The sequence below is a fragment of the Suricata suricatta genome, chromosome 1 (assembly GCF_006229205.1).
Source record: "Suricata suricatta isolate VVHF042 chromosome 1, meerkat_22Aug2017_6uvM2_HiC, whole genome shotgun sequence".
In the NCBI taxonomy this organism is placed as follows: Eukaryota; Metazoa; Chordata; class Mammalia; order Carnivora; family Herpestidae; genus Suricata; species Suricata suricatta.
In genome coordinates this window covers 18,998,080-19,013,266 of record NC_043700.1, presented here as the reverse complement: position 1 = coordinate 19,013,266, position 15,187 = coordinate 18,998,080, and the positions used below count along the sequence as shown (strand labels likewise).

Here is a 15,187-nt window from a genome sequence, read left to right as displayed (position 1 = left end):
CTAGCTTCAAGAAAAACAAGCAGTTAGTAGTGCTTAAGAAGAATTGATTCAGTATCTAATGGATAGTTGATACCTGTCACAACACAGCATTTTATATACTGTTAAGTGAAACTACAATACAATCTAAGTTTATTTTGGGAAAAATAAAATAAAATAAAAAATATATATATAATGTACTCCGTACATAGACAAATAAGCCCTTAATATTTAAAAAACTAAATGCTTTAACTTATTCAAGAGATGGACACTGAGGCCAAAAGATACTGCTTTTTATCTTTAGTCACTTCCTATCTCATTAGTGCTTATTCTGATGGGCTAGAAGGAATAACAAAACTTCAAGTTGTCAATCATGCTCCGGGTTAGATTTGACAAAAGGTCTAAAGAATAAAGAAATCAAAGCTTTGACTCAACCAGGATTCCCTTTCAATTTCAATTATTCATGCTGTTTTTGATTTCCATAGATACTCTTCTGGAACCATATACAATGTTTTCAAATGCTTACAACTGAAAAAGAAGGATCTGCTAATAAGTGGTAAATATTAAGGAAGGAAAAAAGGCAAAGAGTCAAATGCAACGGATTTGTTCCTTTGAAATATACTGGAGTTTAGTTGGAATTTGGCTTAAGTGAATGAATGTTGTAAAATCTATACTGTCAGTGGTCTTTGCCCTTTCATTGCTTCTACTAGATACAAACCTTCTTTATGTGGCGCTCCCAGTGTAAAAAGTCCATTGTCAAGTGCATGTATGTAGGTTCCTTTATCCATTTCAATTGCTATGGTTCCTGAAATTTCACCAAAGTTTGTGACTGTCCACCAGACTCCTAAAAAGCAAAATCAGTATTTTAAATGTTAGATTTGATACAAGGTTATTTGTTGTTCTTGTTGTTACAACTTATTTTTTAAAACCTTTTACTCTGCCGTTGTAAGCAATAATTCAGAGCAATCTCTCACCCTTTACTCGCTTCTCCCAGTGGTAACATCTTGCATGACGACAGCACAATATGAAAACCAGGAGATTACCCTTTATACCCATGCGCCATATTCAGATTTCGTTAGTTTTACACACACTCATTTGTGTGTTTAAATATATGTGTACAGACGTGACTGCCCCCACAAGCAAGGTAACACTGAAAAACAATACAGAGCAGCAGAACCGGTGCAGGCACAGAACTATAGAGAACAGTCTCTTTCATTCCATCCCCAGCCTTCCACGATTCGTTTTCAGAGGCAATGACTGTTATGACCTGTTTCTTATGTGTCCCTCCAGAAAGACTTCCCAGCACAGTGTTTTTAAATTTTTTTCATGTTTTTATTTAAATGCCAGTTAATTAAACAAACAGTGTAATATTCATTTCCGGCGTATAACTTAGTGACTCATCACTTACATACAACACCCAGTGCTCACGACAAGTGCCCTCCTTCATGCCTGTCACCAGGCCCCCACCCACCTCCCTTGCAGCAACCCTCAGTTTGTCCTCTAGAGTTAAGAGTCTTCTGGCTTGTCCCCCTCGCTCTTTTCCCCCCCTATGTTCATTTGTTTTGTTTCTTAAATTCCACATAGGAGTAAAATCATATGGTATCTTCTTTCTCTGACTTATTAGGCTTAATGCAATACTCTTTAGCTCCATCCATGTCATTGCAAATGGCAAGATTTCATTCTTTTTTATGGTCTAGTAGTGTTCTTACCACGATTTTAGATTAGAAACAAAACGAGCAGAAGCTATATACACTATGTATACAAATAGAAATGGGTTTCTTTTTTTATTCATCTTTAAATTCAAGTATAATTAATATCCGTGTTCCATTAGTTTCATATGTACACTATAATTGAGTAGTTATATACATTTCTCAGATCTCATCAAGATGATTGTGCTATTTCTAAAAATTTTTTTTAAATGTTTATTTTGAGAGACAGAGTATGAATGGGGGAGGAGCAGAGAGAAAGGGCAGCAGAGAATCTGAAGCAGGCTCCACACTGTCAGCATAGAGCCCATGTGGAGCCTGAATTCACAAACCATGAGATCACGACTTGAGCCGCACTCAAGAATGGGACACTCAACCAAATGACCACTAAGGTGCCCCAAGGTAACTGTACTTTTCACTCTCTTTCACCTATTCCCCTATCGATGCTGCACATAAATGCAATCCCTATCAAAATAACAACATTTTTCACAGAATTAGAATAATCCTAAAATGTGTATGAAATCACAAAAGATCCCAAGTAGCCAAAGCAATCTCGAAGAAGAACAAAGCTGGAAGTATCACAATCTCAGAATTCAAGATATCCTACAAAGCTGTAGTAATAAAAACATGGTACGGGCGTCAACATAGACACCTAAATCATTGGAACCAAACAGAGAGTCCAGAAAAAAGCCACACTTTTATGGTAAATTAATTTATGACAAAGAAGGCAAAAATACAGAATGGGGAAAAGATAATCTTCAGCAAATGGTGCTGGGGAAACCGAACCCCTTTCTTATACCATATCCAAAAATAAACTCAAAATAAAGACCTAAATGTGAGACCTGAACCCATAAAATTCCTGTAAGAAAACATAGGCAGTATCCATCCCTCCTGATTCTTTGACATCAGTCATAGATACATTTTTCTAGATATGTCTCCTCTGGCAACAAAAGCAGAATTAAACTATTGAGACCACACGAAAACGAAAAGCATTTGCTCAGTGAAGGAAACCATCAACTAAATAAAAGGGATAACTACTGAATGGAAGAAGCTTGTTACAAATGATATATCCAATAAGGGGTTAATATGCAATCTATATAAAGAACATACACAATACCAAAAAAAAAAAAAAAAAAGGCAGAGGACCTGAATAGAAAAATTTCCAAATAAGACATACAGATGGCCAACAGACACACAGCAATATCACGAATCATCAGCAAAATGCAAATTAAACCACAATGAGATAGGACCTTAACACCTGTTAGAACAGTTAAACTAAAAAAAGACAAGAAATAACAAGTGTTGGCAAAGGTGTGGACAAAAATGAATGAACCCTTGGCACTGTTGGTGGGAATGTGAAGTGTGGCAGCCTCTGTGGAAAACAGTATGGTGTTTCCTCACAAAATTAAAAATACAATTACCATACCATATCGGAATTCCCCTACTGGGTATTTACTCAAAGAAAACAAAACACTAATTCAAAAAGATAATATGCATTCCTATGTTTATTGTATGAGTTTGTTTCTGGGCTCTTCTTTCTGTTCTATCGATCTATATATTGTTTTTATGCTAATACCAAACTGTTTTGATTAGTATAGCTTTGTAATATACTTCGAAATAGGAAGTATGGTACGTTCAGCCTTATTCTTTCTCTAGAGTGTTAGCTATCTGGGGTCTTTGTGGTTTCATACAAATTTTAGGATTGTTTATTATTTGCGAAAAATGCCACTGGAAACTTGATAGGGATTGCACTGAATCTGCAGATTGCTTTGGGGTAGTATGGATATTTTAACAATTTAATTCTTCTGATCCATGAGCATGAATCTTTCCATTTGTATGTCTTCTTCAATTTCTTTTATCAATGTCTTAGTTTTCAATGTATAGGTCTTTCACATCCAATTTATACCTAGGTAGTTTATTCTGTTTGGTGTAATTGTAAATTGGATTATTTTAATTTCTCTTACTGGTAATTCATTATTAATGTACACATATGCAACAGATTTCTGTATGTTGATTTTGTATCCTGTAACTTCACTGAATTCATTTATTAATTCTAACATTTTTTTTGGTAGATAGTGACAGTTTTATTTCTTCCTTTCTGATCTAGATGCCCTTTCTTTTCTTTGCTTTCTCTCCTTCCTCTCCTCCTTCCTTCCTCCCTCTCTCTCTCTCTCTCTCTCTCTCTCTCTCTCTTTCTTTCTTTCTTTCTTGCCTACTTGCTTTGGCAAGGATTTCCAATACTATGTTAATACTGTTTTGAATAAAAGTGGCAAGAGTAGGTATCCTTGACTTATTCCTGATCCTAAAGGAAAAGCTTTCACATTTTCACTGTTGAGTATGAAACTGAATTATACTTTAGCTAAAGGGGAAATGTTTCAGTAATTAATAAGATATCAGATGACACTAAAGAATTTCTTGTTAATTTTGTCAGGTCTGATAATGACATACTCTTATGTATTAAAAGACAGAGCAAACAGAAGAGAGTGACTTTATAAGCGCTGTACATGTATGTACACATGGGTAGGATGACATAATATTTGTGTTTTCCTTTAAATTCTCCTGGGTGACTTAGTCAGTTGGGCGTCCGACTCTCAGTTTCAGCTCAGGTCATGATCTCATGGCTCATGAGATGGAGCCCCATGTCTCCACGCTGATGGTGCGGAGCCTACTTGAGATTCTCTCTCCCCCCCTCTCTGCCCCTCCCTCCGCTCAGGAGGACTTTCCCTCTCCCTCAAAATAAATAAATAAATAAATAAAACTTTTAATACAATAAAATAAAAATTCTCCAGAAAGAAGTGTGTATAGGATATTATTTCAGAGTGGGAAGTATGTAAATGAAACAAGAGTGTCAAAATAATAATCGTTCCTAATGCTGGGGCTATGGGCACATGGGAAATTCATTATAGTTTTCTCTCTACTTACGTATTAATTTGAAAATTTCCATTAAAAAGTTTTTAAAAATTGAATTTATCACACTGTACAAGATTTCCTACTCATCTAAACAGGGAAGGAGTTTTATAACCAATAAAAAATTAGTAAAATTTTCACTTATTTGAAGTTAGATTTTACCTAATATCACATACACAAACTAATTCAAAATGGGTCAAAGACCTAAATTTATGAGCTAAAACTATAAAACTCAAAAGAAATATATGGTGGAAGCCTCATGATATTAGGTTTGGAAATCATTTCTTTCATAGGACACCAAAGGCACAAACAACAAAAGCAAAATTAGACAAATTAGACTCATTGAAATCAAAGTCTTTTGTGCATCACAGGACACTATCAAACGAGTAAAAAGACAACCCACAGAACAGAGAAAATATTTGTAAATCACATATCTCTTAAGTGATTAATACCCAGAAAATATAAAGAACTTAAAACTCAGTTCAAAAAACGGGCATAAGACTTGAATAGATATTTCTCCAAAGAAGATACACAAATGACCAATGAGCACATGAAAATTGCTTAGTATTGCTAATCATTAGGGAAACGGAAACCATAATGAAATACCATTTCTTACCCATTAGACTAGGTATTATCATGGAACCAGAAATAAGTGTTGGTGAGGATATGGAAAAATGGGAATGTTGGTGGGAATGTAAAATGGCACAACCACTATGCAAAAGAGTATGGAGTTTCTTCAAAACATGAAATATAGAATTACCATAAGATCAGCAATTCTACTTCCAGGTATATGCCCAGAAGAACTAAAAGCAAAACCTTGGAGATCTGTACAGCCATATTCATAGCAGAATTATTCACAACAGGCAGAAAGTGGATCGACCCATATGTCCACTGAAAGATGAATGAGAAACGAAATGAGGTCTATATGCACAGTGGAGTATTACTCAGTCTTAAAAAAAGAAGGAAATTCTGACGCATGCTACAACACGGATGAACCCTGAAGATCACCTGCTTTCAAAACATTTGAAGTGATAGAAATCAAGACAAATATATCAGTAGAATAACAGACAAATCAGTAAAGCAGCGTCCAGAAATGTCAACACATATAAAGTCCACTGGTTTTTGATAAATACATCAAAGCAGTTTAGTGGAGAAAGGAAAGTGTCCAACAGTGGTGATGGGACAACTGGATATGAACATGAGAAAGTGGAAAAAGAACCTCGGGGGCCCCTGGGTGGCTCCCTGGGTCAAGCATCCAACTCTTGATTTCAGCTCAGGTCATGATCTCATGGTTTGTGAGTTCAAGCCCCGTGTCTGCCAATGGGCTGACAGCGTGGAGCCTACTTAGGATTCTCTTTCCCTTCCTGACTCTCTGCAGGCCCCCTCAAAGTAAATAAACAGAAAATAAAGAATCTTGACTCCTCACACCATACCAAAAGTTAATTTGAAACGGATCACAGACCTAATGTAAGAGCTAAAACTACGAAGGTTCTTACAGAAAACGTGGAACCACTTCTTCATGACCCAAGGTAAGCAGTAATTTCTTAGGCTGAGGACGTAAGGCGGCCGCCATAGTAGGAAACGGAAGTAATAAAGTTGTATAAAAACGAAAAGCTCCTATATACATATATCAAAGCACCATGTTGTACACCTAACACCCAATAAAATGTTACATGTGAATTTTATTACAGTTGAAAAATATTTCATACTTCTGCTTTTAGAAAAACTCCATTTCGGCAAATTAAAGGTCAGACCCCAGATTGGGAGTGAAGACTGATAACAGAACTGTGTGACGTCTTGGGGGGAGTCTAAAATGGTGTGGCCACTTCCAAACATTCTTGGTGGTTCTTACATAGTTAAATATTCACCTACCCTTTGACATAGCAGTTCTATGTCTAGATATCTAGCCAAGATATTTACCCTAATTTCAGAATTGTTCATTTTCTATTGCCAAAGAAGGGTTCTAGATTATTAGCTTTTTCTAGATTATTTTATAGATTATTAGCTTTATACCACTTCATAAAAATGTAAAGGAGTTCATAATTTATGAAATTTCAAAACGCAACTGGCCAAGTTTTAAAAGAGGGGAAAAATTGTCTTGAAGTATAGACGTGGAAAGGACAGAAGGACTAAAAGTAACACAGGCCGTTAAACGTGTTTGGGTCAGTTTATCTCCGGTACCATTTACAGGCGACCGTGATGCTCTGTTCTGTTCAATTAAGATTTTCATTCATTTCCCGTATATGAAATAATCATTTTTACTGTGCATTATTTTTACTGTTCCTTTAGGGACATGCATATCACTGGCTTCTACAATTAAAATGCATACGTGTTCCAAGAAAATAATTTGTGAAGTATATTTGATTAAATAATATTTCTCTATATCAGGTCTTTAAAATTATGTTCAGAATCTCTAGGCTATTATGGTATGATGGTATCTTTTAAATCAGAGAGTTGTGTTTTCTCTCTCTGTGCCTTGTTCTGATGATGAAAAAGAGAAGGCGTCAGTGACATCTACTGTGGGAGACAATAAGAGGAATTGACAACTGTAAATAATGTTGAACACTTTGAGAAATCTATAAATAAGTCATAAGTTCTTTTGACTTTCTTTATACTACTTAATCCCTAAGAAAAAATTTTTTTAATGTTTATTTATTTTTGAGAGACAGACAGACAGACAGACAGACAGACAGAACATTTGCAGGAGAGGGAAAGAGAGAGAGGGAGACACAGAATGCGAAGCAGGTTCCAGGCTCTGAGCTGTGAGCACAGAGCCCAATGTGGGGCTTGAACCCACAAACTGTGAGACCATGACCTGAGCCAAAATTGGATGCTTAACCGACTGAGCTCCCCAGGCGCCCCCCTAAGAAAATATTTTTAAAGGCATCTCAACCTGTGTAAGCTTTTCACAAAATAAAGTACAGAAAATTGGGGTACCTGGTGGCTTAGTCAGTGAAGCATCTGATGCTTGATTTTGGCTCAGGTCATGATCTCACAGTTTGTGGTATCAAGCCCACGGATTCTCTCTCTGTCCCTTTCCTGCTGGTACCCTCTCTCTCTCTCTCTCTCTCTCATTCTCTCCCTCTCAAAAAAAAAAAACAAAAACCAAAAGAACTTACCAACAATATCAAGTTGAGTTTCTTCGTCTTCTTCTCTTTTTCTCTTCTTCTCTTTGCTCTTTTTCTTCTTACTGCAGGAGATCATTCATACAGATGAGTTTAGAAATATTGATTTGATGTTAAATATCACAAAATGCAATCTTAGAGGAATCTTTTAAGCTGTACGTAGACGTATGAGTTACTGATTTACAAGTTATCTACACCGATATACCCTCTTCCTTCTAATCCCGAGAAGTCACTTCTGATTCTGTGTGTATTGTGTTACAGTTAAGAGAACAGACTCGAGCCAAACTGCCTTTTTAACTCTGGTATTGTCATTTCTGAGCTCTCTCGCTTTTGGAAAACTACTCTATCGCTGGTCAGCTTCTCACCTATACAATGAGGATAATAATTTAACTGCTCTTAAGGGTACTGTGATGATTGAGAGTTAATATGTACCTTCGTATATTGCTGGTGAAAATATCAAAATGGCATAGCCACTTTAAAAAATAGTTTGGGGTTCTTCAAAAATCTCAAATACAGAGTTACCATATGGCCTAACAATTTACTCCTAGGTATATACCTAAAAGAAGTGAAAACACATGGCCACATGAAAATGTTATGATATTCATAGTAGTATTATTCATGGTAGCCAATACGGGGAAACGACCCAATGTGCATCAACAAAGTGGATTAAACAAAACATGGTACTTCTATACAGTGGAATATTACTCAGCCATGAAGATGAGTACTGATACATGCGTCAGTGTGGATGAAGCCAGATACAAAAGGCTGCATATTGTAGGACTCTGTTTATCTGAGGTACTCAGAGACAGAAAGCAGATGAGCGGTAGCCAGGGATTAGGGATCGAGAGAAATGGAGAGTGACAGCTGGTGATTAGGGGGTTTCCTTCCACGATGATGAAAATTTTCTGCAGCGTGATAGTGGTGAACTTTGTGAACACACTAAAAATCACAAAACTGTCCTTTAAAATGTGAATTTTATGGTATATGTATTATAGCTGAGTAATAAAAAAAAATCCAGAGGTGGCTCAAAAAAAAGTTACATGCACAGTGCTTAGAATCGTTGTTGAGCCCACAGAAGTGTTGTATGTGTGTTAATTAAGATAGAAGTGTGATGACTGTAAGACACCCTTGTTTGTGTTTTCATCATAATATAAGTTTTCAGAAGTTAACTCTCCTCTCTCCTGTAAATTCCGACAGTACAAGTTTCAGAATTATTCAGGATAAACTCTTTGTGATTCCAGACTCCGAAGCAGAGTTCCCAAGCGCAGTGGCTTCAGCTTGCTCCTTGGCACTTTCTTTCATCTTACATAAAAGTACCAAAAACTATCACTGAGACAGGATGAAATGCTTAACGCTGTAGAACAATCAACCCTGAGTCAGTCTGCCAGTGAGGAGAGGTGGAGCCAGGAGTGGGCAGATGCCTTTTCGTAGAAGTCTAATAATTACAAATCACTACAACCTTCTCCTTGCACTTGGCTCTACTTACCGTACGTGTTATCGGATCTAATCCTCATAATAATTCTTTTACCGTACCACTGATGTTTCTTAATAAACGAGTAAACGGAAGCTCAACGATATTAGCAAACCAGCCAAATCGCAAAGCTGGTGGGAGTCGAGATGTGAGCTCATATCCCTGTCAAAATCCACATCTGCATATTGTATTAAGAATCTTTGGGGGGGGGCGGGAGACAAGGGGGAAACAATGCTCCCTAATAAAGGAAGTCACTGTCATAACCCACACCATCAGACCCATCACGCGGAGGTCTGCAGTGGGGCCTTATCAAGGGACCTAGGCTCGTGGCTCCTGGGCTACTGGTGTCGCTCTCCTGTCTCCTCCCTTCTGAAGGCGCGACAGCCTGGGCGCGCGTCTCTGGCAGCACCTGTGCGGGTGCTGGGACCTGGGTCGCAGCATCAGTCCACGCGGGACCAGAGGCCAGGACCCGGGCGGGGAGCCTGAGTTAACAGCTGTCTTAGGGAATCCGCGAGACTCTCCGCCAGGGAGGGGAGGGGAGAGTACGCACAAACTCCCGCACAAACTTTGGCCTTACCTCTTCGCCTTGGTTCCCTTGAGCACGAGTTTGGTGGACTTGACATACGAGTATTCGGCCATGGTTCTGGGGACACTGTATGAAGAGGTAAGGGCAAAATACCTTCTCTGGGGTAGAAAGCGCCCGAGGGTCCCCAAAATTGAAACAGAGGGGACACTCCCTCGGGAGCGCGCGTTACCGCGGCAGCGGACCCCTTCTGAGTCCTTGGTGTTTTTTCACTCGACCGTGCAATTCTACTTCCTGTTTACTGTCTGGGACTACGGCAACAGCAGAGGGCCGAAATACGTCAGGGTTCATTTGCTCCGTCGTGAGACCTGAAGGTTCCGGCTTCCCGAAGTGAGGAAACCCGGAGCGCGCCCTCTGGTGGACGCAGGGGGTCTAGCAGCCGTGGTTGGCAACTCGAGGCTCTCTTGAGGTTTCCCCCTGCTAGGTCTCCCGGGAAGGGACAGTTTGATGGCCAGCAGGGTGAAATGACTCAGTCAATGCTTCCCGTTCCACCAGCTATGAACGGGGCCTGACTACCTGGCGCGGCCGAGTGCATTAGCGGGCTCTAGATGACTTACAAGCCATTTTAATTCTTTAAACACTTCTTGTATAAACTAGGGAGGTTTGAGAATTGTACAGGAAACAACTAGGGAGTAAAATAAAAGATAATTAAATGCATAAATTTGGGCCACAGATTTCACAAGCGCTGTAGGAATGTGGGTGGAGGTGGGGTGGGGGGAGGTGGACGTTGAAAACTAACGTAATCAGAGAAGTCTGTGTAGGATGGGTCTTTAGAGCCGCTTTCACGGTGTCTGTCACTATTTCTCCTGCCTGCTCCAATCTCTTCCACTGTTTTATAGTTCACCTCGCTGATTCCATTTTCTCCCTCTTCCAGACCATGTCCTATAATGCTTCCCTATGATCTTTCTAGAGAAAAAGCTACTTATGAAATCTATTTAAGGTAGCCTATTACTTTCCCGAGGGGTGGGGGGAAATCCCAGATCACTCAATAAACTATTGACAGTCTGGCCTCTTTCCCCACTTTTCCCCACTTTTGCCGCCTTAGTTCAGGTCACACCAAATCCTTGGAAATGTTTGAATGCTCTGTGTTTACTTCGGTTGCTTGGAAGGCTGCCCTTTCCTCTTTCCCACGGTCTTCACTTGGCCTCGTTTTTCAGCCTTTAAGACAAACTCGGGCATCATCCCTGTGAATGTTAATAAAGAGAACCCTCACTAAAATGGAGAAAGGAGGAGAGAAGAGCAAGTTAGAAAGGGAAGCCTTACCACTCAACTCAATTACGGGAAGAATTGTCGATTACAGACCCCGAACGGAGAATCAGTGGGAGGAAGGGTCACCAACTACAGGCCCAGCAAGCGAAAGATGCACTTTGCATCTCCTACAAGATATCACTGCCCCTGCAGCTCAGCCGAGTAGAAACCATGCCCAGACTTCTGCTTTGTTTCAATGGACTTTTGTTCAGAACAACGCCTCCCAGCTTCCTCCTCCTCCTGCACAAAATAATGTTCCTCTTCTTTGCTTGTTGGACTTGCCCGTGGTTTTGCCATAGCTTGCGTGTCCCAGCTTGCAATCTTGTTATTCTTGAAGAAACCCATTTTTGTTTTCCGGGTTAACACTCCAAAAAGTCATCTTTGAATGACCTCCTGCATTTCTCATTCTGTAGCCAATTGTGTGCTTTTTCAGGGCAGGGACACGAGTAGCTTGTCCGTCTTTGTTTCACCTAGACGCTTCCCAATGCCTGCTTCAGAGTAGACACTGAATAAATGTCTGCTAACTTGTTGAGATTTTGAAGCCTGAAGTTTAGCTGTGGGATAATGAAGAGAGTGGAGTGTTTAGGAGGTAGGCTTGACTACACAGGAGGGGTTGTGGTAGAAAAATAGGAGGAAGAAAGTTCGATGGGTGAAGAATAACATGTCATGGAGGCCGGAGGCCACTGGAGGGCTATTCCTTATGTATGTATCAGCCATCTGTGCAAAGAAATTGTGTGCTTGGTGAAAAGAGAATACAAAAGATGCTTCAACTCAAGACCTGATCCTTTTTTTTTAAGTTAGATCTACAATTTTGTATCTTGTAGCTTGTAATGCTTGGTTAGTTGGTTTACATAATAAAATTATTGGCTAGTATCAGATTACTTGAACAATGTGCTTATAAAAATGCATTATTAAATATATTTACCATTCAATTATTTATATCAATAAATAGTGATAAACTCAAGTTAACAAAATTATCTTGATCTGCCTAAATGTGATAAATGATTCTTATTGAGTTAATGAATTTCAATATGTCAGAAACTACTTTCTATGAAAACAAATTATTAAAGATAATTAATAACTAAATTAAATATCAACATTTTATGGATTATTACTGTCTATGTGAATTATATAAGTATGTATAGTTCATACTTGATTTTTAAAAATTTAAATCCGAGTTAGTTAACATATAGTGTAATGATAGATGTAATGATAGAATTTAGTGATTCATCGCTTATATATAACACCTAGTACTCATCCCCAAAAGTGCCCTCCTTAATGCCCATCACCCTTTTAGCCCACCTCCCCACCCAAAACCCCTCCAGCAACCCTCAGTTTGCTCTTATGGTTTGCCTCACTTGAAGTTTTTATCTTATTTTTCCTTCCCTTCCACTATACTCTTCTGTTTTATTTCTTAAATTCCACCTATGAGTGAAAACATATGCTATTTATCTTTCTCTGACTGACTTATTTCTCTGAGCATAATATACTCTAGTTCTATTCACATTGTTGCAAGTGGCAAGATTTCATTCTTTTTGATCACCAAGTAATATTCCATCACGTATATATATGTATATATATATATACACCATGTATTTATCCATTTATCAGTTGATGGACATTTGGGCTCTTTCCATAATTTGGCTATTATTGATAGTGCTGCTATAAACATTGGGGGCCACAGGCCCCTTTGAATCAGCATCTTGGTATCCTTTGGATAAACATCTAATAGTGCCATTGCTGGGTCATAGGGTAGCTCTACTTTAATGTTTTGAGGAAACTCCAATCTGTGTTCCAGAGTAGCTGCACCAGTTTGCATTCCAGTCTTCATTCCCACCAGCAATGCAAAGCGTTCCTTTTACTCTATGTACTCGCCAGCATTGTTGTTTCTTGAATTGTTAATGTTAGCCATTCTGACAGGTGGGAGTTGGTATCTCATGGTGGGTTTGACTTGTATTCCTCTGATGATGAGTGGTGTGGAGCACCTTTTCATGTGTGTGTTAGCCATCTGAATGTCTTCTTTGGAGAGGTGTCTGTTCATGTCTCTTGCTCATTTCTTTACTGGATTATTTGTTTTTTTGGGTTATGAGTTTGGTAAGTTCTTTATAGATTTTGGATACTAACCGTTTACCTGAGATGTCATTTGAAAATATATTCTCCCATTCTCTCCATTGCCTTTTAATTTTGTTGATTGTTTCCTTTGCTGTGCAGAAGCCTTTCATGTTGATGAGGTCCCAATAGTTCATGTTTGCTTTTGTTTCCCTTGCTCCAGAGACATGCTAGTAAGAAGTGTCTGTGGCTAAGGTCGCAGAAGCTGTTGCCTGTAATCTTCTCTAGGATTTTGATGACTTCCTGTCTTATGTTTAGGTCTTTCACCCTTTTTGAGTTTAGTTTTGTGTATGGTGTAAGAAAGTGGTGCAGGTTCATTCTTCTGTATGTCGCTGTCCAGTTTTCTTAACACTGTTTGCTAAAGAAACTGTCTTTTTTCCATTGGATATTTTTTTCCTGCTTTGTTGAAGATTAATTGGCCGTACATTTGTGGGTCCATTTTTGGGTTCTCTATTCTGTTTCATTGATCTATGTGTCTGTTTTTTTCTTCATTTGTTTGTTTTTAAATTTATCTATTTGTTTTGAGAGAGAGAGGGAGAGGCAAAGAGAGAGGGAGATAGAGAATTCCAAGCAGGCCTCGTGCTCTCAGCATGGAGCCTGATGTGGGGCTTGAACTCATGAACCGTGAGATCATGCCCTGAGCTGAAATCAAGCATTGGATGGTTAACTGACTGATCCACCCAGGCATCCCTATAAGTCTGTTTTTGTGCCAGTACCAGACTGTCTTGATGATTACAGCTTTGTAATACATCTTCAAGTACAGAATTGTGATGCCTCCAAGTTTGGTTTTCTTTTTCAACACTACTTTGGCTATTTGGGAGTCTCTTCTGGATCTCGTACAAATTTTAGAATTGTTTGTTCTAGCTCTGGGAAGAATGCTGGTGTCATTTTGATAGGAAATGCATTGAATATGTAGATTGATTTGGGTACTATAGACATTTTAACAATGTGTGTTCTTCCAATCCATGAACATGGAATGTTTTTTTTCATTTCTTTGTGTCTTATCCAACTTGTTTCATAAGGTTTCTATAGTTTTCAGCATACAGATCTTTTACTTCTTTGTTTAGGTTCATTCCTATGTATTGTATAGTTTTTGGTCCAGTTGTAAATGGGACTGATTTCTTGATTTCTCCTTCTGCTGTTTCATTATTGGTGTATAGAAATGCAACTGATTTCTGTACATTGATTTATATCCTGAGACTTTGCTGAATTCATGTATCAGTTCTAGCATGGTTTTGGTGGAACCTTTTAGGTTTTCATTTACAGTATCATGTTGTTTGCAAAGAGTGAAAGTTTGACTTCTTCCCTGTTGATTTGGGTACGTTTTATTTCTTTGTGTTGTCTGATTATTGATGCTAGGACTTCCAGTACTATGTTGAACAACAGTGGTGTGAGTGAATATCTCTGTCATGTTCCTGATCTCAGGGGGAAAGCTCTCAGTTTTTTCCCATGAAGCATGCTATTAGCCATGAGCCTTTCATATATGGCCTTTATGATGTTGAGGTATGTTCCTTCTATCCTTACTTTCTTGAAGGTTTTTATCAAGAAAGGATGCTGTATTTTGCCTAATGCTTTTTCAGCATCTATTGAGAAGATCATATGATTCTTATGCTTTCTTTTATTAATGTGATATATCACATTGATTGATTTGAGGATATTGAAGCACCCTTGCATCCCAAGAATAAATCCTACTTAATTGTGGTGAATAATTCTTTTAATATATTCTTGGATTCGATTTGCTAGTATCTTGAGAATTCTTGCATCCATGTTCATCTGGGAAATTGGTCTGTAGCTTTCCTTTTTAGTGGAGTCTTTGTCTGGTTTTGGAATCATGGTAATGCTGGACTCATAGAATGCATTTAAAAGTTTTCCTTTCCTGGGGTGCCTGGGTGGCTCAGTCGGTTAAGCGTCCAGCTTCGGCTCAGGTCATGATCGCACGTTCGTGTGTTCAAGCCCCGCGTCAGGCTCTGTGCTGACGGCTCGGAGCCTGGAGCCTGCTTCAGATTCTGTGTCTCCCTCTCTCTCTGCCCCTCCCCGCTCATGCTCTGCCTCTCTCTGTCTC

General features: G+C 38.8%; 1 protein-coding gene across 1 annotated transcript in view; it reads right to left on the bottom strand.

The window, feature by feature from the left end:
* Window positions 1-10,002, bottom strand: part of FRG1 (FSHD region gene 1) — a 21,184-nt gene extending 11,182 nt beyond the window's left edge. The window contains exons 1-3 of the mRNA XM_029933249.1: window positions 9,763-10,002; window positions 7,709-7,779; window positions 695-820 (exon numbers count right to left, since the gene is read on the bottom strand). Of these exons, the coding sequence (XP_029789109.1) occupies window positions 695-820; window positions 7,709-7,779; window positions 9,763-9,824 (259 nt within the window). The 5' untranslated portion in view covers window positions 9,825-10,002. The remainder of the gene's footprint in view (window positions 1-694; window positions 821-7,708; window positions 7,780-9,762) is intronic.
* Window positions 10,003-15,187: the final 5,185 nt, after the last annotated feature.